This window comes from Engraulis encrasicolus, chromosome 24 (assembly GCF_034702125.1).
Source record: "Engraulis encrasicolus isolate BLACKSEA-1 chromosome 24, IST_EnEncr_1.0, whole genome shotgun sequence".
Classification (NCBI taxonomy): domain Eukaryota; kingdom Metazoa; phylum Chordata; class Actinopteri; order Clupeiformes; family Engraulidae; genus Engraulis; species Engraulis encrasicolus.
In genome coordinates this window covers 45,402,077-45,425,536 of record NC_085880.1, presented here as the reverse complement: position 1 = coordinate 45,425,536, position 23,460 = coordinate 45,402,077, and the positions used below count along the sequence as shown (strand labels likewise).

Sequence of the window (23,460 nt, the reverse complement as noted above, 5' to 3'; positions counted from 1 at the left end):
ATGCACGGCTGTGCATTTCTACGGAAGATAACATGGACTCTGCACAAGGTTAAGGCGCTAACGTTGTCACGATGTTTATGATGGTTCTTAAGTTGGAAAAAATAAATCGTCAACTAAACACCTGTATGAAGCGTGGCCATTCTCTTAACCCGTGCAGCTACAGTGACAACGGACCGCCAGTGGCTAAGTCGAATGCGAGATTGCAGTGTGTCAACACGGTTAACGTTCGTGTGAGTATTAAGACTAGTGTATTCGGATATTATTAATCAAGGACGAGATCCCGGCTCCGTTAATCAGCTTTCTTCCTACGGTGCATCAGAGACAGTTTTACTCAACTTCGCGAGTCCTCAAAGTTACGCTGGCTTAGGGGGCTTGCAAACAGTGGATTTACTGCTTTCTTGGAGGAAGAGCAGTGCACGACAGAGCAGAAATCAACGCACGCTAGCACTGTACCGGAGGGAGATCAGATCAGCGCGCGCGAGGGGCACCAGAGGACCATCGATGCTACCAGAGAACAACGCACGCTAGCACTGTGCCGGAGGGAGATCAGCGCGCGCGAGGCAGCAGGGCACCATCGATGTTACCAGAGAACAACGCACACTAGCACTGTCCCGGAGGAAGGCTATGAGAGAGGCGCTGGGGCGAGTCAACTTCTGCATGCAAACTGTTCATCCTCCTCGACCACAGACAGCTGAAACGGACCGTGGCAGTCTCATCGGACCTTCCACATACAGAATTCAACGTCAGGTTTGAACGACTTCATCTTCAAGTGTGAGTTCATTTAAAAACGCATGGACGTAAGTGAGCTCCTTCAAAAAAAAAAAGAGGAACGAAAAAGAGACTTTGGTTCATTGTTCTGAGATACTTTAAGTTACTGTTAAAGCATTGTGTTTATCTTGATAGTGTTGATCTGACACGTTCAGATTATTGAATTTACAATGTGTATTACTGTGGTTGCCTAATTTCGAATAACAGTGTATGGGATATGAAAGCATTGGTCTAAGAAGGAAAGTTACATGTGTAATCACAAGGTTATTGGTTATAAATTAGCCTGAGCTTTGATACTTATTTTTGATACTATTAAGTTTCGCCTTATACACATTAGATATGTCAGTCAGTAAGGAAAAAGAAGACACTGGTAACGTTGAGCAATTAGAGTCTTTGCAAACACATTTATCCAGGTTAAATGATCACTTGAAATCACAACATGATGACACAGGCATGTTAGAATTGCAGATAAAAGAAGTCAGTGCAAAAATTGCAGCAATACAAGAAAGCAAAGCAAATCCTGCAACTTCTACTCCTGTAGTCGGAGAGCAACGGAAATCTGTGAGGGAAAGAAAATTAACCCCAAAAATGCTGGAACTAAAGCAACAAGAAATTTCTCAAAAGGAGAGCAAATTCATCAGTCTTTATGAACACTGGAAGGAGGAAGTTAAAACTACACGAAGTAACCTTAAAAGTGAATGTACTGAAGATGATTTAATCAATATGATGGATGCTGTTGAGGGACTTGAGGCGCAAGTTAAAGACGCATATGAAAACATGCGGCTGCTGTCAGCACCGTCCCCTCACATTAGGAGAAAGATTGACTCTTGCACAGCAGTTACAGCAGACATAATGGGTCTGTTAAAGGTGCGTATGAGTGAAGTGGGTGTAGAGGAGTTTGATGATAAGGCAGAAAATGCTAGACTTCACATGGTGCTCGACAGAGATTATGCACAGTCTATATTTGAGGCATCAGTCATTGATCATGTAGCCCCAAGTTGCAAATCCCAATCCCACTGTTCATCCCAACAGCAGAGCATCACTGCCAAAAGAGCAGAGTGCGCGGCGCAGCTAGCCGCAAAGGAAGCAGAAGTAAAAATGGAAGAAGCAATTGCTATTCAAAGACAAGAGCTTAAAAGGCTCGAGGATCAGAGAGATTTGCAAGTAATTGCTGCAAAACTTAAGGTATACTCTGAGGCTGAAGAGATTGAGGCACATTGTCAGGACAGAGAAGCACTGTTAGAAGAAACTAGCAATCGCACCCCACCTAAAACCATTAAGATCGAACGAGCATGCAGTGACAAACAAATGAACAAAGACGAACAAATGAACACAACCAAAAATGACTCACTCTTGATACAAGCCATACACGACTCAATGGTTCTCACCAGACTCCCAGCTCCTGAACCCTGTGTCTTCTCGGGAGACCCGCTCAACTTCTTAGAGTGGAGCACGAGCTTTAAAACACTGATTGAGAAACGGTGCACCAACGCAGCAGACAAACTATTTTATCTGCAAAAGTACATCAGCGGTGAGGCACGATCTGTACTGGAAGGGACTTTCTTCAGAAAGGATGCTGAAGCTTATGACCAAGCATGGGAGATGCTCAATACGCGCTACGGCCACCCCTTTGTAATACAGCGTGCATTCAGAGAAAAGCTGAATAACTGGCCTAAAATAGGTGCGAGAGATTCAGTGAAGCTAAGACAATTCAGTGACTTCTTGTCAGCATGCAGCAGTGCAATGCCACACGTGAAGGGACTGGAGGTGCTTAATGATTGCGAAGCAAATCAGAAAATGCTCCAAAAACTTCCAGATTGGATTACGGCTCGTTGGAATCGCCAGGTCACAAAGCAATTACGCGAAGGAAAAGAGTATCCTGCCTTCAAAGAGTTTGCTGAGTTTATGGCACAAGAAGCAGAAATTGCCTGTAATCCCATGACCTCACTTAACGCCCTAAAACCTGTCGAAGAAAAGACAGCCAGAGAGGTTAAGCGCCCAAAGGCTAACACATTCATTACAGACATACAAACAACAAATAGTCTAGTAGAGACCAGCTCTCAGGAGAATGTCCCTAGTACGGCCACAAATGCTATCAAATGCATATGCTGCGGAGAAGGGCATTCCATTCACAAATGCCAGGTGTTGGCCAGCAAGTCTACAGAGGACAAGAGGCGATTCGTATTTGACAACAGTCTGTGCTTCGGCTGCCTCAGAAGAGGCCACAACTCAAAGGACTGTAAAGACAAGGCCACCTGCAAAATATGTAAGAAACAACATCCAACACCACTTCATGAAGACCGGGCAACAACTGACAGATCTCAAGAGGTTGCGCAAGTCGAAGAGAACGTATCATCCTTTTCCTGTTCTGTGAATAGAGGTGATGATGGAAGTACATCAATGATCGTACCGGTTTGGATTTCCTCCACAAAGGCTCCTGAAAAAGAGATACTTGCGTATGCTCTGCTTGATACTCAGAGTAGTAACACTTTCGTTGATCAAGGCATGTGCCGAATGGTGGGAGCAAGTTTGGAACCAGTAAAATTGCAGCTGACCACGATGATGGGAAGAGATTCAATTGTTCACAGTGCAAGAGCTAGTGGCCTTAGAGTTAGAGGATTTTCGTCTGATAGCTGGATTAGCTTGCCACCTACCTATACTAGAGACTTCATCCCACTCGAACGATCCCACATTCCCACACCAGAAACTGCTGAGCGTTGGAATCACCTGAAGGGAATTGCTCCTGAAATACCAGAGTTGATGGACTGCGAGGTAGGCCTCCTCATTGGTTACGACTGTTCCAGGGCTTTAGCACCACGGCGGGTTATCACAGGGAGAGACGATGAGCCATATGCCATCAAAACTGACCTTGGCTGGAGTGTTGTTGGAAGCGCACTACGAAGTGCACACTCAACAGAGGTGACAGGCCTGTGCCACCGCATAGCAGTCAGGGAACTTCCACCATTGACACCAGCTAGCGTAATTAGAGCCCTCGAGTTCGACTTCAGAGATAGCGCCCAGTGCGATAAGAATATATCACAAGAGGACATACAGTTCATGCAAATGTTGAACAGCACTGTACACCAGAACGCTGAGGGGCACCTGGAAATGCCATTGCCTTTTAAGTCACGTCCACAACTGCCAGAAAATAAGAGGCTAGCTCTGGTGCGACTTAAACACTTGAAAAGAAAACTTGATAAAAATCCAAAATTCAAGAATGATTATATCCAATTCATGCAGGGCCTATTCAATGATGGAGATGCAGAAAAGGCTCTAGAGGAAAGACCAGGAAACGTGTGGTATATCCCACATCAAGGGGTTTATCACCCCAGAAAGCCAAACAAAATAAGAGTCGTGTTTGATTGCTCTGCAAAGTACGAGGGTACGTCACTGAACGATCACTTGTTGACTGGACCAGATCTGGCAAATGGAATGACTGGGGTTCTCTGCAGGTTCCGCAAGCACCCTGTAGCCGTTATCTGTGATGTGGAAAAGATGTTCCATAGGTTCCATGTAAGCCCAGACGACAGAGATTTCTTGCGCTTTCTTTGGTGGGAGGGAGGTGATACAAGCACAGAGCCAGAAGAATTTCGAATGAAAGTTCACCTTTTTGGCGCTGCATCTTCCCCTGGATGCGCAAATTATGGGATGAAATATCTTGCAAGTCAGTATGAAGGAGAGTACCCTGCAGCAGCTGAGTTCTTGAAAAAGAACTTTTACGTTGATGATGGCTTGGCTAGTGTACAGTCCGCAAGTGCAGCCATTCAGCTAGTCAAAGAGGCACAAAGCTTGTGTGCAAAGGGGAGGCTGCACCTTCACAAATTCATTTCAAACAGCAGAGAAGTCCTGGAGTCAATTCCTGAAAGTGAACGAGCAGGTGGAGTGCACGACGTAGATCTCGGTCTCGGAGAGCTTCCCATTCAGACAGTATTAGGAGTAAGGTGGTGCGTAAACAGTGATGCTTTCTCATTCAAAGTGAGCCTAGATGAAAAACCAGCTACACGCCGAGGAATTCTCTCCACTGTTGCTTCGGTTTTCGACCCCCTCGGCTTCCTAGCACCGTTCCTGCTGCTGGGAAAGAAAATCCTCCAAGAAATGTGCCAGAAAGGCGTAGGGTGGGACGAACCTCTTCCCACTGAATTAGTCCCACGATGGAACAACTGGCTGGACGACTTAAAAAACCTGCCAAGCCTTGAGATACCAAGATGCTTCTTTCCTAGTGCACTGGGGAAGATACAAAGAACAGAGCTGCATCATTTTTCAGATGCGAGCTGCAGTGGATACGGTCAAGTTTCGTACCTACGGATTTTAGGTGACCAACAAGTCCACTGCTCTATGGTCATTGGCAAAGCCAGGGTCTCACCCACCAAGATCACTACCGTGCCTAGGTTAGAACTAACTGCTGCGGTAGTCTCTGCTGCTGTAGGCAGCATGCTAAAGGAAGAGCTAGAGCTTCAAGTCGACAAAGAATATTACTGGACGGATTCCCAAGTGGTCTTGGGCTACATAAATAATGAAGCCCGCAGGTTCCACGTCTTTGTAGCCAATAGGGTGCAAAGAATCAGAGAAGTAACTGACCCTGCGCAGTGGTATTATGTCAACACTGATCAAAACCCTGCAGACCACGCCTCCAGAGGCCTCAGTGTGAAAGATCTGATACAGTCGAACTGGCTGAAAGGACCAGAGTTCCTGTGGGAAAGAGAGTTAGTCGCATCAGAGTTCTCCCCTGAGCTCATGGTGGGAGACCCAGAAGTAAGGACAACTCAGGTTTTACACACAGAGCTTGAGAAAGAAGAACATTTCTTGGACAGGCTTGAACGCTTTTCAAAATGGAACACTGCCTTGAACGCAGTAGCGCGAATCCAAAGGCTAGCACAAAGAACAAAAATATCAGGCCCTGTTACGATTGAAGAGAGAAGAAAAGCGAGCCTTACGCTTGTAAAACTGGCTCAAAGTCATGTGTTCAAAGAGGAAATGCAATTGATCAAAAATGGAAACTTGTCACCTAGTCATCCATTATATCAGCTCAATCCAGTGCTGCAAGATGGTGTTCTACGGGTGGGCGGGAGACTAAAGAACGCACACTTGCCCATTGACGTGAAGCATCCAGCAATTCTGCCTAAAGACGGAGTGATTACTCGCCTTATCACCAGCTACTGTCACGAAAAAACACAACACCAGGGTAGAGGTATAACTCTAAATGAAATCAGAGCAAATGGATTTTGGATTGTCAGCGGCAGCAAAGTGGTTTCAAACCACATCAAAGACTGTGTCTCTTGTAGGAAAGCCCGCAGACCCACAGAAACACAAAAGATGGCTGACCTGCCTGACTGCCGCGTGGACCCGTCTCCTCCATTCTCTTACTGTGGAATGGACTGTTTCGGTCCATTTCATGTCAAACAGGGGCGCACAGAGCATAAGAGATACGGTCTCATTTTTACCTGCCTGTCATCGAGAGCAATTCATATAGAAATGCTAGAGGACTTAACCACAGATTCCTTCATAAATGCCCTACGATGTTTTATTGGTATTCGGGGTGCAGTGAGACAAATTGTATCTGATCAAGGAACTAATTTTGTTGGGGCAAAAAATGAACTGACAAAGGCCTTAATGGAGATTGACAAAGACAGACTAGCCACATACTTGGCACAAAAGCAGTGCGAATTCATAATGAATGTCCCAAATGCCAGCCATATGGGAGGAGTTTGGGAGCGACAAATAAGAACCATAAGAAGTGTCTTAAGCAGTGTTCTTTCTCAGAGTGTTGGCCGTTTGAATGATTTTTCTTTAAGAACCTTTCTGTACGAAGCAATGGCGATTGTGAACAGCCGCCCACTAACCACGGACAGCCTCAATGATCCTAACGCTCCAGAACCGCTTACCCCGAATCATTTACTTACAATGAAGGTCACTGTTCCACTTCCTCCCCCCGGAAAGTTTGTAGCAGAGGATCTGTACGCTAAGAAGAGATGGCGAAGAGTTCAGTACCTCACTGAACAGTTTTGGGGAAGGTGGCATAAAGAGTACTTGGCAAACATTGCATTAAGACAGCGATGGCATTCTCCAAGACGAAATGTGGAAACTGGGGATGTAGTCATTCTGAAAGAGGAAGGAATTCCTCGCAATGAATGGAAATTAGGAAGAGTGACAGAGGTTTACACAGACAAAGACGGCCTGGTAAGGAAGGCCTCAGTGCAAATAGGAAACAAGAGTCTGAATCAAAAGGGTCAAAGGGTTAACAATACATCAATACTTGAGCGTCCTATTCACAAACTAGTTGTGCTCTTAGAAAATAGATGAAAGGTTTATAATGAAATGTTCTGGTTTTTTCATTTGTTTTCAAAATACTTGCGGAATTGTGGAGCTATGAGTTATCAGTGTTTATAGATTTCCTGATGAAATTACATGATTTGTCTCAAATGTACCATAAATCATAGTAATTGGTGGGAGTGTAACTGTCCATGAGACAGTGTTGTCATTTATGTCTTAGCATTTATAATTTTTGGGTTTGAATTCATTATTTTGTGATGTGTTTAAATATATTTCATGTATGTTCTGAAAGGAATTATTCCATGCTGTTAAAAACCTCATTATCCCTATGCAATAATTCATTGGTTGTATGTGAGTGACGTGGAGCGGATGTTATGAGCAGAGAATTATGGGGATTACGCGGGTGAGATACTGAAGACTCATGTGCACTGTGCATTTCTGTGGAGGAAAAGATGGACTAATATGCACGGCTGTGCATTTCTACGGAAGATAACATGGACTCTGCACAAGGTTAAGGCGCTAACGTTGTCACGATGTTTATGATGGTTCTTAAGTTGGAAAAAATAAATCGTCAACTAAACACCTGTATGAAGCGTGGCCATTCTCTTAACCCATGCAGCTACATCACTTGAACGCAAAATTCTGTGCATCACAAAAATTACATGTATGAGGGGGTCCTGACTAGTGCAGCACACACAGTACTAGTACATAGATTCTATGTAGATTCTATTAGAACAGTCCATACTAGCACAGAACTATACGGAAGTATAAGTATGCAGTACAGGTCTACGATAGGTGTTTTTTGCCAAGCTTTAAGTACTGTATGCACAATTTCAGTGCATTTTTGAATAAATATTGCATTTGGCCTGTGACTTCATCCAGATTTTGGTTTTGGCCCGCTGGGAAGTTGAGGTTGACACCCCTGACCTGACCATGGGCATCTTGCTTGTGTGAGCAGAATCATTTTAATTACCGGTATTATTGGGTTCAGGGAGGTGTCAAAGCTCACACGAAAATTGTAACGGATATCTCATTAATAATTGTTATTCCCTTTTGACGCCCTAAACAAGGGGATATAGCGCGTGTTGACCTGCCAAGACTTCAGGATACTCTGGCCATGACTTCATTTATTAGTTCAGGACTCTGTCAGAGGAGCTCAAGCGAGACTCAATTCTGAGTGACTGATACACTACACGGCTAATGATGGAGAAAAGAACAGGATCATGATGGGTGGATGTCGTGGCACTGTCCAAACAAGTTAACAATGACTGATGTGGTCACTCACTCCTGACCCTGGGAGATAGTGAGTGTGTGTGTGTTATGCAGGGCCGGATTAAGATGGCATGGGCCCCCTAGGCTACAGGTTTCTGTGGGACCCCCCTCACGGCAGATTCTGCAACGAATTTATATTGACAGTGTCATAATTACGTGCAAGGCATTAAGGATAGCATGATAGCAACACAACAGATGATTTTTTTTCAATATTACATCACAATTCTGCAATTTTTCACACCACTGGTAGGTGGGGGGCCCTAGGCTGCAGCCATATCTAGCCTGTGGTGGGGGCCCCTAGGCTGCAGCCATATCTAGCCTGTGGTGGGGGCCCCTACAAGGCTACAGCCATATGTAGCCTGTGGTGAGGGCCCCTACAAGGCTACAGCCATATGTAGCCTGTGCATTTATCCGGCCCTGATGTTATGGAGTAGTGTGTGTGTGCGTGCGTGTTAACTTATGAAATAGTGTGTGTGTGTGTGTGTGTGTGTGTTATATGTGTGTGTGTGTGTACTATACGCTGCTGTCATAAGGGTGGAGATGTTGATCGTCTCGATGTCACGCATTAATGCACCCCTGACGAGCTGCGCTTAATTTAACAGGCCCACGGAGAGCAGAGCAGAGCGGAGCGGAGCGGAGCACGTTATGAGCCACGCTATTCCAGATGGCCACAGGGAGTATGAGTGTGTGTGTTGGAGGTGTAGTGTGTGTGTGTGTTTGTAGTGGTGGAGGTGGAGTGAGTGCTATGATGTATCATGGTGGGGTGAAGATGGTGTGTGTGTGTGTGTGTGTGTGTGTGTGTGTGTGTGTGTGTGTGTGTGTGTGTGTGTGTGTGTGTGTGTGAGTGAGTGACAGAGACAGAGAGACTGAGTGTGTGTGTGTGTGTGTGTGTGATTCCTGTGGCCCGGTGAAGAGTGTGTGTGTGTGTGTGCGCGAGGGCGGTGATGAGTTTTTTCCACCACGCCCCCTGAGCTCCTCAGCCCATATGTACGGCACGGTATGTCTACTCTGCATGTCATGTCATGTGACGTGAGTGTTGCCATCTCGACTGCCCTGACCCCATGACATCATCATCATGGGCCGTGATGCGGTGAGATCATGCAGCAACACTCGCTTCAACTCAGCTCAGCCCAGCTCAAGAGGCCATCACTTTAGGTTAGCACAGCAGGGCACGCCATTCCTGACAACAGGGCCGCTGACAGCTTCTGCTGGTCCCAGGACAAAGTCATTTGAAGGGGGCCCCCTACCCAATACATACAATGTAATGGGGTTCCAATTCTGGGCCCCCTATCTGCCTGGACCTGGGACAACATACCCCTTTGTCCCCATCTGTCAGCGGGCCTGCCTGACAATAGCCACTACTAATGAGCTATAACAGGCTTGAGGAACCTACAATATGTCACGAGGGCCGTTTATCCGTCCCACAATATAATTTTTAATGCAGTTTCACATGAGAAATGACGTGTTTTGTAAAGAAATCTGAAAAATTACATTTGTAATACAATTATTTTCAGGGGTAAAGTTGGGGTCTGTTATTAAGGTGGCCATCTTCAATATAGGCCTAAAGTGCAGGGGGAAATACTGGTTTGTGTTCATAGTACGACCCTTGGAGGACTTTTTTTTTTTTAAATGTGAAGTGGCCCTCGAATGAAAACAGCTCCCCACTCCTGAGTTAGAGGGAGGAGAGCACTTACCAACACCATTTTTGTTGAAAAGAGGAATAAAAAAAGAAAAGAATAAATGTTTTACCATCAAGTTGGATGAAGCTTTGAGGTCTATTGGCCTCATTGGGCATACACTCAAAGAAAGTCATATATATACAAACTATCTATAGCCGCACATATGTTGCTAAATCACAGAGAAATATAAAATACACAGGTGGCAGGCTATGGTGGCAGATCAAGTCAATGCAGAACTGCTCATCAGATACGTTTCCCCTGCTGTAACTGCAGAAAGCCAGCAGAGGGCAGCACAACCATTAGGAAACCCACCCCATGGCTTCATCATCCACAGTAATTCAGACACAGTTGCTTGAATTAAAAAAAAGTTTTTAATTTCTCTTTTTGTACCACATAATAAATAACACAAAATAATTATAATAAAAATGATCAGTAACACCAGTCAGTCATTCATGAAAAACTGGGTGGAATCAGGATTAAAACAGTTTGATTAATTCTTTTTTTTTTCTTAAGGTAGAAATTATGCAGGCACTTTTCAGACAGTAATACAGGGTTTTTTTTCTGCAGCATACTCAGACCACATTAAAACAGTCAGACACAAATGAACGCATACAGGAGTAGGGCACAGCTGAGTTACACACAAATGTTTTGGCAGAGCATGTACAGGCACGTGTGAAGCAAGAAACTTAAAGAGAGAGAGGGGTGGGGGGGTGCTGGAGAAAGGGGGTCATGATGTCCTAATGTTAAACTCCTCCACAGTTACTCTTCACTGTACAACAGGCCGTGAGCAGACTTATGGTTGCGGACCGCATGGGCAACGGAGAAACACAACACACCTCTGCTATACATGGGTTCTACATTTCATTTTAGTTTACTCCTGGCTGCGTGACACTAGCTGCGCACAACTCAACCTCTGATTGTTGGAAACCGCTGTCGGTTAAAAAATTAGCTCACATGGTTGGCTGCCAGTGTCTTGCCCCTCCTCACAACATTGTGTTTATGAACACGCGGTGAACCCATGTATACAGTGTTGCAAACCATGTAGTGACAAAGGCAAAGTGCAGTAACTATGCCAACATTGAAACTGAGAAAAATGGCCTTCAAAGCCTTGGCATCAGGTTGGATATTGTAGTTACTGCAAATTTGACAGAGCAATATCTCTAAAACTGGACACATTTGGATCATAAGACTTTGTCACAAGATAAAGGAGGTGTAAAATGAACAGTGAATAGTGGTGTGGTGAAGTTTCTATGCAGAATAGAGTAACTTTATTTATTATGACTATAAGCCTATGGGTAAGATATAACATGAGCAGGTGCAGTAGCTGTGTGTGTGTGTGTGTGTGTGTGTGTGTGTGTGTGTGTGTGGGGTGGGGGGGGGAGGGGGGGGGGGGCGGGGCGGGGGGGGGGGGTGGGGGGGAGGGGAAGGGGGGGGGCGGGGGGTGGGGGGGGGGGGGGGGGGGGGCGGCGCGGGGGGAGGGGGGGGGGGGGGGGGGGGGGGGGGGGGGGGGGGGGGGGGGGGGGGGGGGGGGGGGGGGTGGATTGGGCTGTGCTGTGTTGTGTTGCGTTCCTGTTGTGAAGGAAGTAGAGGGGGTTTGAGCGAGCGAGTTTAGGCCTATCGGCAGTGTTGCCAGATGGAAAATGCTGAACTATTGTACCAAAACCTCAAAAATTATCGTTTTTGGGGGGCTTTTTGGGGAGGAAATTATCGTACAAGACTCAAATTGTTGTTTCAAGGCATCTAAATAAACTGAATAACAACTCTGAAATTATTGTACATCATGTTTTTGAGGACAGAATTATGGCAGAAATACGATAATTATCGTACACCTGGCAACACAGCCTAGCGGGTTAAACTATAAACTACATGCAAGGTCCATGATAACAGTCAGTGGAGCTAGTCAATGGAAGCCTTTGTCTGTCTCCCGCTCCGCTCTCAGGCGGGCCAATGAGAAGAGAAACACATGGTCACATGGTCTAGTCATTTAGTAACAGTGTGATAGCACTACTGTATGCGCTGCGCTGCACTGCGCTACTTAACTTTATCTTTTAATACTCTTAATTGCTCCCCCCCTCTCCTAAACACCTTGAAAACGCTCCTGTGTACTTCCATTCATGAGAAAAAGTGCTCAAGCTTTACTAGGGAGAACCAGGAACTGTTACGTTTCAAATAGCATTACAGTAAGTTCACTCTCATCTCTGAACTAGGGATGGCGAAAATTTAAAAATAGCTTAACAGGTTACTGAGACTCATTAACCGGTGGTTAACCGGTTAACCGGCAATCTTAAATGATATAACGTTTGCGTGCCTGATAGGCACAGCACTGAATTTTTTCAATTTTATTTTTCACATAAGCCTTTCTTCTTGCTGCTCAGACAGGGTCTGTCATGTCCAGCCAGTGTCGCCAGATGGAAAATGCTGAATTATCGTACCAAAACCTCAAAATTATAGTTTTTGGGGGCTTTTTGGGAGGAAATTATTATTATAATTATTATTACCGGTTAACCGGTGGCAGAAAATTTAACCGGTTATCGTTGATCTGGTCGACTATCGGTTAACCGGTTACCGGTAAACATCCCTACTTTGACCCACTCGTTTGAATCAAGCCACAATCTCTACCATGTTCTGTTTTCCGCTCGCCACAGAACCAATGAGGGAGAGCGAGCGAGCGAGCGAGCGAGCGAGCGAGCGAGAGAGAGAGAGAGAGAGAGAGAGAGAGAGAGAGAGAGAGAGAGAGCAAGCGGGAGATGTGATGGCACAGAACAGGAAGGGGGGGGGTGTTGGGTTTTTGTGGCCTTTTCTGACAGATATCATATAAAATCTAGATCAATGTTACACTTGGTTACTTCTCCTTTGTACAACATTTCCATAAAAAATACAAAAGTGGAAGTTAACATTACAGTAAGGTTGTTAGAATCAAACAGTCAACGAGCACCTCCCCTCCCCAAACACCACCCACACATTTACACACGTGACAAGAGTAAAGTTTCTCTGAAGTTGAAGATTGTGCACATCCCAGGGAAAAGGTGCAGGAAAAATGCTGAGTATAATTTTCAGAGTGAAGAGTTTGCACACTCAAAGTCCTTTTTCACACTCAAAGTTTTTTTTTATTTTTTTATTTCATGGCTGACTTAAGTTGTGATAGGCCACCGCTCATCTGTTTAGAAGGTGCAGGATTCAGTAGAAATTTCTGTATAAAAAGAAGGCAATCCGCACACTTCAGGTCTATTTTTGTGCAAAGAAGCTTTACTTGACTTGCAAGCTTTCGGGCCTGATGAAGGTCTAAGGACCGAAAGCTTGCAAGTCAAGTAAAGCTTCTTTGCACAAAAATAGACCTGAAGTGTGCGGATTGCCTTCTTTTTATACAGAAATTTCATGGCTGACAAAATGGATTTTAAGTGTGCAGACTACTCACTACGAAAATGAAAAGGTTTCTCTGACGCCTGTAGAGTCACTGACCTGTCCACAGCCTTCTCAACGCATCATCAATCCCATCCCATCTCATTTCAAACATTTTCAGACCTTTTGAGATTTTTTTTAATAAATAGGTCTAACATTGAACTTGGATTTGCTTTATGAACTTAAATCAGCACCTTAAATCAGCAGAGCGGAGATCTCAAACTAGAGACTCAGAGACTCCGATTACATCCCACTGATGTGATGCAGTCAGTGTTACCAGATGTGTCTGATCAAATCCCGCCCAAAAGCTTCTCAAAAAACGCCAAAATGCGCTAAATTCTACCTGAATTCAGCAATTTACATAGACTTCTATGGGCCCAAATGACTGAAAAAAACACCAAATGGACAATTTTCCCCGTTTTTACCCGCAGACGCTCATCTCAAGTAGCCCAATTGGGCGGGCACCCTCCCAATCTGGCAACACTGGCTACAGTGTCAGTAGACGTACACAAGCAGGGCTCTAAATGAACCAACCAGTCAAATGCTGCTGACATTTCAGTTTGGCTGATAGAAAATGTTAACTTCTATCGGTACTAAATAGCCACTTTAACCCATACTCATGAACGGCCATCCGGGTACTTTGCTCGTAAATGTGCGTTACGCCCCTTTATGGGTGAAAACAAACTCAATGTCTCATCAACTTGCATGCTAAATCGGCTAGTCTAAATTAACACAGTCCATGCTTCAGCCACGGATGTTTGGCTATATTATTTATTTTGAACAACCTGCGACACAACACGTTTTCGGCATGTTGCGCGTGAACATCGCTAGTCTACAGGTCCGTATCTTTTGCTTATTAACCCCCAACATCAACTTGCATGGGTTGTTTTCCCCCACAAATGGGCGTAACGCACATGGAAAACGTCACACCGTTCATGAGTATTGGTGAGTGTGTGTCTGGCTAGTAAGATTAACATCCACAAGCCATTTTAGCAGGTGATGAAAAAGGTCAATTTAGAACCCTGCAGACAAGTTCATCTCTTCGCTCTTGTTATTTTTCAAAGTGTGTCTGTGTGTCCGAGAGGAAGGGTGGAGGCACCAGGACAGAGTTAGTTAGTAAAGAAGAATTTGAGGTTATAAATTAACAAACTGTACAAACACTTGCCCGCTCCCTTTATCTCTTAACAAATAAAAAGTAACGATGTGGTTAGAATCCCGTATAGTAGCGTGGGAGGGTGAGTAACAATTTATTACGTATACAGACTAGTTTAAACACGGCTCACCCCCCGTAGTGATCCGTTAAAGCACACAAAGGGAGTTTATTTATTTTTCTTTTATAAAACAATTCGGAAAACAAAAGTGAGCAACCCATGGGGGGAAAAAGTCAGTTCACTCACTCATGCAAAAGTACACGCGCACACACACACACACGACAGCAGTGCCAGTGATAAAATGTTCCCAATTCCCAAGCTCTCTGCAATTCCATGTTACATTAAAACTGCTTTTCACTCTCTCTCTAATCCAATCCAATCCAATCCAATCATCCTCATCCTCTTCCTCCACCTCATCATCGTCATCATCATCGTCATCAGCTGTTCAAGTAGCTAATAATCGCAAAGGTCAAGAGAGTCCTCAGCAATGCAGATGCAGGTGTGAGGCAGGAGAAGGTGAACAATGAACAACATTAAAAAGACACCGCACACTGCTTACTGTTATTTTTCTTACTTTATTTTTCGGAGCGAACAACGTGTTTCGCCCAGTGCGTCATCAGGTTCGTTCTTTCAAAGTTCGAAAAATAAAGTAAGAAAAAGAACAGTAAGCAGTGTGCGGTGTCTTTTGAATTTTGCTCAAGTAGCTAATAATCTCCACTGGCCTCCTGTGCAAGCTATACCACTGCACGCTAGTAGCGCATTAGTCTACAACGAGCACACACTGTGCCAGCTCGCCATCACACGCAGGCACACGCACACACGCGCGCACACACACAAACACACACGCACACAGCCAGCATTCCCCAGTAATCTCCACTGGCCTCCTGTGCTAGCTGCTAGCTATCCCACTGCACACTAGTAGCTAGTAGCGCACTAGTCTACAACGAGCACACACTGTGCCAGCTAGTCATCACATGCAGGCACACGCACACACATGCACACACACAGCCAGCTAGTAGAGCACTAGTCTACACTGTGCCGGCCGGCCATCAAACACACACAAACACACACAAACACACACACACGCACACGCACACGCACACGCACACGCACAGCCAGCCATAGTTCCCCAGTCATGCCATCGCTGGCCAGGTCACCATAGAAGAAGACTCAATCTAATTAGCCAGAAAACACAATTAAAAAACAAAAGAAGTGAGTAAAAAGACAGAGAGACAGACAGGAGTCTGGTAGCTACATAGATAGATAGATAGAGCACCCAAAGGAGAAGAAGAACTCGCCGGCCAGAGTCGCTGACCAGACCACATGAGTCTGTTGCTCTGCACCGGAGGGATTGGAAAACAAAGGTCAAAGTTCAGGGTCAAAGGTCAGGGTCCTCCACCAAAAGTGAAAAAAGTTCCCAAATAGAAATTCTCCCATGATCCCCCACGTTTGACCCCTCCTTGCCCCATCATCATCATCATCATCAAGCACACTTCACGGCATCATCAGCGGACCGGTGCTCACATTTCATTTCAAGCCCCACACACAGTACGTTTCCATCCCTCCCAGAAGTCCTTCACTCTCTCTCTGAGTGACGTTGGGACTGTTGGGATGTGGGGCCGGAGGGGGGCTTGGGGGTGTCGTGGGTGTTTAAGGTTAAAGGTCAAACAAGGCTGACTGGCAGCTCTGCATCCTCCAGGTCTAGGGGGGCGTCGTCGGGGGCGGTGGTGGCGTCGGGGGGGCACGGCTCAAAGCTGCTACGGCGTCGCCACGGTGACTCCACTTCCTCCTCCTGCTGCTGCTGCCGCCTGCTGCTGCTGATTGGCTGCCTCATTTGGAGAGACGCGTCTCCTGCAGCGAGAGGCGGGACTGGGGGCGGGGCAGAGGCAGCAGGCTCATGAAGTGCTCGCTGTCCCAGGCCAGGCTGCGCGGCACACCCCCCGCCCCCATCGCCGCCGCCCCTGCCCCCGCCTCGCCACTCGGACCCACCGCCGCCGCCGCCGGGCTGCCGGGCGTTGCCGAGGGCGACGGGCGACTCAGAGGCGACGGGGCCGCACGAGAGGGAGCGGTAGAACATGGAGCCGCCGACAGAGTGCTCCTGTAACAGGGGAGAGAGAGACATACATTACAACCGGAATTCAGAATGAAGCATTCCATATAATGTACATAGTAGGGCTGTAACGATATTGTATCGAACCGAGAAATCGTGATACACAGTGTCCTGATACTGTATCACGATACAAGAAGGCAGTATCGTGATACACCCTTTCAAAGTTTTCTTACCCATCAGTCCAGAAAACAACTACTCGATATGAAGTGACAGTGCAAGTTAAGTTATTAGAATCCTCTTGTAACCCATTCTACCTATGAACCATCAGTTTTTTTAATTCAACAATTAAATATGCATTTTTTAATAATGTTGGCAAACGTGAAATCGCGGGGTGTATCGAACCGCAGGTGAAAAGTCGTGATACAAATTGAATTGTGTGTTGAGTGAATCGTTACAGCCCAAATACATAGGCATAGATAACAACATTTAGACTGATATGAACTAATTTCAAACGTGCTCTTAAAGCAGAGACCTCATTAATAAAGTAGAATGAACTACTTTACCATACGTTGTGTAAATACTGCAATAAGTAAGGAGACTCAGATAGGTTACGGTTGGGTGAGTGAACGACACACCTCCGACCTCACACCTGTATTACACCTGCACAGAGCTACACTGAAATGTAAAACACACTATGCAATGGAATACTTTTAAGTATTAAGCTCTTTGACCAAATACAAACACAAGAAAGAAACAAAAATCTGACACTGAAAAGGTAGCTAAACTTTTTGATTACTCCTTTTGGTATCATTATATTTTAGGGACACATCTATTAGCACTAATACATACAATGTTAATGCATAAGTAACTTGTAAGGCATGTACTAAGCAAACGCTAAGGCCTACTAGGTCCTTACTAAGGTTAAGTTGGTAATAAATCCCTTACTGTGCATGAACAAGACATTTGCGAATACATGCCTAACAAATGTTTGATTTGCTTTGTACATGCCTTACAAGTTACTTATACAGGCACATTGTATGTATTAGTGCTAATAGATGTATCCCTAAAATAAAGTGTTACCATATTTTTCGATGTAGTCAATATTATATCCTCCACTCCACCCATACCAGGCAGGGGGGATGCTTGCCTCCCAGAGTCCAGAGCAGACATCTTGTTTGTTAGCAATGCCAAAGAGAAGGGAAGGGAAGAGAGAAGAGAAGAGAAGAGAAGAGAAGAGAAGAGAAGAGAAGAGAAGAGAAGAGAAGAGAAGAGAAGAGAAGAGAAGAGAAGAGAAGAGAAGACAAGACAAGACAAGACAAGACAAGACAAGACAAGACAAGACAAGAGAAGAGAAGAGAAGAGAAGAGAAGAGAGAAGGGAAGGGAAGAGAGAAGAGAGGCAAGCAGTGGGTGAGTGTGAGAGAGGGACAGACACAGAAGGAGTCTACCAGCAGCACAGGGACAGCACAGTCTAATGGCTGAGAGCACAGTTTTACAGCTGACAGCACAGTGTTACTGCTGACAGCACAGGGACAGCACAGTCTAACGGCTGACAGCACAGTCTAATGGTTGACAGCACAGACTAACGGCTGACAGCACAGACTAACGGCTGACAGCACAGTCGAACGGCTGCTGGTAGAGCAGACACAGAGACAGTGGGTATTTCTCAAAACCTAGTGCACACACTTCCAAGTGTGCTCACCCTAATTAGTCACGCACAGTGATTGGATACTCTTTGGTGAACTCTATGGAGTATCCAATCACTGGGCGTGACTAATTAGCAGGGGTGATGGTGAAAAAAAAATCCTGAGCCTGAACTTTTTTCCCTGCTCTAACGATGACGACAAGATACTGCATAGTGACGTAACGTAGGCCTATTTTGACACATTATTCAAACATTTAATAGCCGGTGTATGACCATTATTGAAGCCTGATAGTAGAATAAAACCCTGAACCTGTAACACTTTCTGAGATAAGAATAACATAATGGCTAATTATTATCAATGTTTTTATTTTTGTAAACTCTGTCAAGCCTGAAATCAGGCATGGAGCCTGAATACTATCACCCCTGAATTAGGCTGAGCACACTTGAAAGTGTGCGCACTAGGTTTTGAGAAATACCCAGAGAGACAGTAAGTGGACACAAGCAAGAAGTTACGTACAATAGCAGCAGAGGGTGTTATGGACGTTACGTACAGTAGCAGCAGAGGGTGTTATGGAAGTTACGTACAATCAGTAGCAGCAGAGGGTGTTATGGAAGTTACGCAGGCAGGCAGTCAAAGCGGCACTTGCTCGCAAGGTGGCCATGTAGGTAGGCAGGTAGGTATGTAGGTAGTATAGGATGTATTAAAATTCTCATTCATTCAGTTCATGTCATTTTAGTCCAAAAAAAAAGAAGAGAAAGTTGTGTCGTTGTGAGGAACTGGACGACTTTTCGCCTCGGATGTGTAGGTTCTTTATAACAGAGGCATTGAATTATTTAATTTCCCCCCTCGAAAAATGTCCACGGTTGACACAAAACAAGACAAAACCGTCTCTAAGGATGGGGAAGAAAAAAACACCACCAGCACAGCTACCGCAATCATTGCAGAGGTCTCAGCAAACCGAAACCCTTGCAGCTCAGTCTGGCATTGAAGTCTCTTGAAGTGAGTGCTTGAAGTGGGGGGCCATGGCCCCAATTATAGCAACCGTGTGGTAGAGTCACAGAACCATTTAGCGGCGAGCACAGCAGAGCAGAGCAGAGCAGAGCAGCAGCGTAGAGTGGCTGCAGGGCTTTGTAGAGTAGAGCAGAGTCGGTTAGCGTAGTACTGTAGCGCAGCAGTGCTTTGTAGCGCAGAGTGGAGAGTGGAGAGTAGAGAGTTTTGTGGGCTCTAGTTTTTTTTTAGGGTAGCAGTCAGTCACTCTGAGAGGCGACAGGATCGACACAGAGTCACACAGTTTAGAGACGAGCAGCGTAGCGTAGAGGATAGTGTAGCAGTGGGTTGCTGCAGGGTTTAGTAGCGGAGAGTTGAGAGAGGATAGTGGAGCGTAGCAGTTCAACAGGCAGCTGCTGGTTTTTGTGGGCTGTCGTTTTTTTTTAGGTGACAGTGCAGTCAGTCACTATGAGGGCTGTAGGCTCGTCATCGTGGGTAAGCAGACACTTAGAGTTACAGAACAGTTTAACGGAGAGCAGAGGAGCAGCGTAGATGGTAGCGTAGCACTGCTGTGTAGCGTAGAGTGGAGAGCGGAGGGTGGAGTGCAACAGTGGCCTACTGCTGGGTTTTGTGGGCTGTCGGTTTTTTAGGTGGCTGGCAGGCCGTCAGTCAGTCATTCTGAGAGGCGGTAGGCTCGTCATCGTTGGCTAAGCAGACAGAGGCGATGGGAGCAGTAGTGGTAGCAGGGTAGTATCTGTATAGTAGCAGGCTGGGAACGGAGCTGAGCATAGCGGAGCTGAGCTGAGCAGAGCAGAGCAGGTTGCGGAGGTGAAGCAGCGCTGCGTGGCCGACTATAGTGCACTCGCTGCGCTGAGGATGTTTGCAGCTGCCTCTCTCATTTTTTTACAGTTAGCGTTTCGGTGTTAGTCCTCCCCTTCTGAAAGAGAAGAAAGAGAGAAGAAAAAAAGAAGACAAGGGGGCGTGGAAGAATGGTCAGGAAAAATAAACAAAGAAAAAAGGGAAAAAAAGGGGAGGGAAAGATTTGAATGCGTAAGCGAGACAGAGCAACGAAAGCTGATTCAACCCACTGCATATAGGAAGGCTGCAGGCAGAGTTTAAACACACACATGCACGCACGCAGAGCAAGAGGGAGTGTCAAGGGAAACACTGTTAAACGGGGTAAAGAAAAATCACTTCAATTATTGAACATAAAAAAACAATAAGTAAGAAAGTGCATTATGCAGTGAAAACATCAAATAAAAAGTTGTTGCTGCACAGAACTATCCTGTTTTTACGGTTATTTACAGGCACAATTTAACGCTTCGATGCTCACGTTTTCCCCTCAAGAGTCCAGAGCTACCGGTTAACATCCCTAGTCCAGACGCAGTAGCCCACGAGCACACCAGAGGCGATCTAAGCTACAAAGAATCGCTGGACTGTGTTCATAGCAAAAATGACTGACACGAGCGGTGGAGTTGAAGTTCAACTACAAACTGTCGCTCAAGTCGCAAAAATCGCCTCGTCACCCAAATCGCTTTGGTCTCTTGTGTTGCCAGTGACCCCATACATACAAAGTCAATTACTTCCGTCTCCAGGATCGCTCTAGTCGTGTCTATAGCCTAGAGCAGGGATTCCTAACCTTTTTCCATCTTGGGGCCCACTTGAAGATTTCACAAATGTTCGGGGTCCAACCCACAGTCTGGCCTGGACTGTGGCATCCCATTTTTAGAGACTTACGGTTGCCAAGAGTGAATTGTGAGGCAGGTATACCCTTGCTATCCCATAATATATAACCTAGAAACTCGGTTGGCAGCAGCTGTAAGTAAACCCATAATCCATAATATTGCTTTGAGTCTCTGTTGCCAAGAGTGAACTGTGAGGCAGCTAAACTCATCCATTCCATAATATATTATGCATTGCTGTTTGTTAAATAAAGTACATATTTGAAGCTTATATATATATTCGGAGCTTATAAACAGGGAGCAGACCACTGTCTCTCATTTCCCCCATAACAGTCCACTCAGTTGGCAAGAGTGACGCAGGTGAACCCTGCCATTCCGTAACATAGCCCAAAACACAACTATAGTCGGAGGAATAAGTTTGTACACCCCTTAGAATTTCTTACATTTTAATTCTAATTGGTCATTAAATATGGTCTAATTTTCACCAGAATCGTATGAATGTGAACAAACAGCGTCTGCTTTAACTAATAATACCACCCAAACAATTTCACATTACCATATTTTTAATGGCTACAAAATGTACACATTCACAGGACAGTGAGGAATAAGAAAGTTATGATATAAATCCTCTGACTGCATCTCATAACATAGACCTACAGCCGACTTGGTTTGGCGAATGAGAGCGGTGTTTGAGGCGTGTTATCTGTGCTGGCATCTCATCTCGGTCTGCTTTGTCCTGCATTTATGCCTCGCCGTGCAAGGGGGCAGCCCCTAATGGGAGCAGTGCGGTGGGACGGTACCATGTTCAGGGTACCTCAGTCATGGAGGAGGATAGGGAGAGCGAGCACTGGTCAATTACTCCCCCCACCAACCTGGCGGGTCGGGAGTGGAACCGGCAACCTTTGGGCTACAAGTCTGACGCCCTACCCACTTACCCATGACTGACCATAACATAGCCCAATAACTACCTCAAAACATGCAGCTGACTTGGTTGACAAGTGAGAGCGTTTTTTTGAGACGTGTTATCTGCGCTGGCATCTCAGCGCGGTCTGCTTTGCCCTGCATTTATGCCTCATCTTGCAAGGGGGCAGCCCCCATTGGCGCTCGAAAGGGACCAGGGTGGCGGGACAGTAGGTACCATGCTCAAGGTACCTCAAGTCATGGAGGAGGATGGGGGAGAGCACCGATTAATTACTCCCTCCACCCACCTGGTGGGTCGGCAGTGGAACCAGCAACCTCTGGGCTTCAAGTCTGACGCCCTACCCGCTTACCCTTGATGACTAACCATAACATAGCCCAATAACTACCTCATAACATGCAGCTGACTCGGTTGGCAAGTGACAGCGTTTTTTGAGGCGTGTTATCTGCGCTGGCATCTCACCACGGTCTGCTTTGCCCTGCATTTATGCCTCATCTTGCAAGGGGGCAGCCCCCATTGGCGAGCGAAAGGCTAGCAGTGCGGCGGGACAGTAGGTAACATGCTCAAGGTACCTCAAGTCATGGAGGAGGATGGGGGAGAGCACCGATTAATTGCTCTCCTCCAGTCAGGAGTCTAACCGGCAACCTTTGGGCTACAAGTCTGACGCCCTACCCGCTTACCCATGACTGCCCAAGTAAGTTAACGTATTCCTCCGACTGTATCTCATGACATTGCCAAGCAAGAGCGATGTTTGAGGCGGCTTATCTGTGCTGGCATCTCATTGTGGTCTGCTTTGCCCTGCTGTGCTTCTCAGTTCCTCCTCATTTACCGCCCACATCAGTTAGACGCCACAACAAAGGCTTTTGTTTAGAGACTCAACTGTCTGGCGGTCAAGAGAGTGCAACTACAGTTAGACGAGACATATGAAGGACAAAGCAGGAACGAATGACGAATTGGTATCTGTGCTTTCCTCGTACTGTATCATTCCACATGAGATCATTTCACTTCATGCTATTTTGACAAAGACTGTGTGTGTTGGTACAGTGTATGACTAGAACCTATAGGGAGGAGATAGTAGACAGAACATGTGCACACACTTGCACGCACAGACACAAAAAAAAACACACACACACAAAAAAAAACACACACACACACACACACACACACACACACACACACACACACACACACACACACACACACACACACACACACACACACACACACACACACACACACACAAAAACACACACACACAAAAACACACACACACACACACACACACACACACACACACACACACACACACACGCTTCGTCTGGTCCCATACCAGATGCACAAGGATATGGACAAAAGCAGAGCATGTGCGTCTGTGGGCGATTAATGATCGAACGTACAGGAATATCTCATATAGCCATTAGCTTAGTAGCAGCTTAGCCTATGAGAGGAGGATAGTGTTGCCGCCTGTCCCAGTTGCATTTTTTTCCCTAGTATAGCGACGCCACAGATATCCAAACTCGGCTTCTGATTGGCCGACCTTCTAGGGCAGCTCCACAACTCCCTGTGACAGGTTAGGTTTAGACATGGTTTTGGTCTGGCCAAAATTTTGCTAACTCCTTGCTTATTTTGCTGATCTTG

At 45.8% G+C, this 23,460-nt stretch overlaps 1 protein-coding gene across 5 annotated transcripts in view; it reads right to left on the bottom strand.

Annotated features, from left to right (window-relative positions):
• Positions 1–13,358: 13,358 nt before the first annotated feature.
• plekha1a (pleckstrin homology domain containing, family A (phosphoinositide binding specific) member 1a) overlaps positions 13,359–23,460 on the bottom strand; it is a 60,582-nt gene continuing 50,480 nt past the window's right edge. For 3 of the 5 annotated variants that reach the window (XM_063190877.1, XM_063190879.1, XM_063190878.1), the window contains one exon: positions 13,359–16,637. In XM_063190877.1, coding sequence (XP_063046947.1) covers positions 16,203–16,637 — 435 coding nt within the window. In that variant the 3' untranslated portion in view covers positions 13,359–16,202. The remainder of the gene's footprint in view (positions 16,638–23,460) is intronic. The other 2 variants (XM_063190881.1, XM_063190882.1) reach the window with 1 other exon arrangement.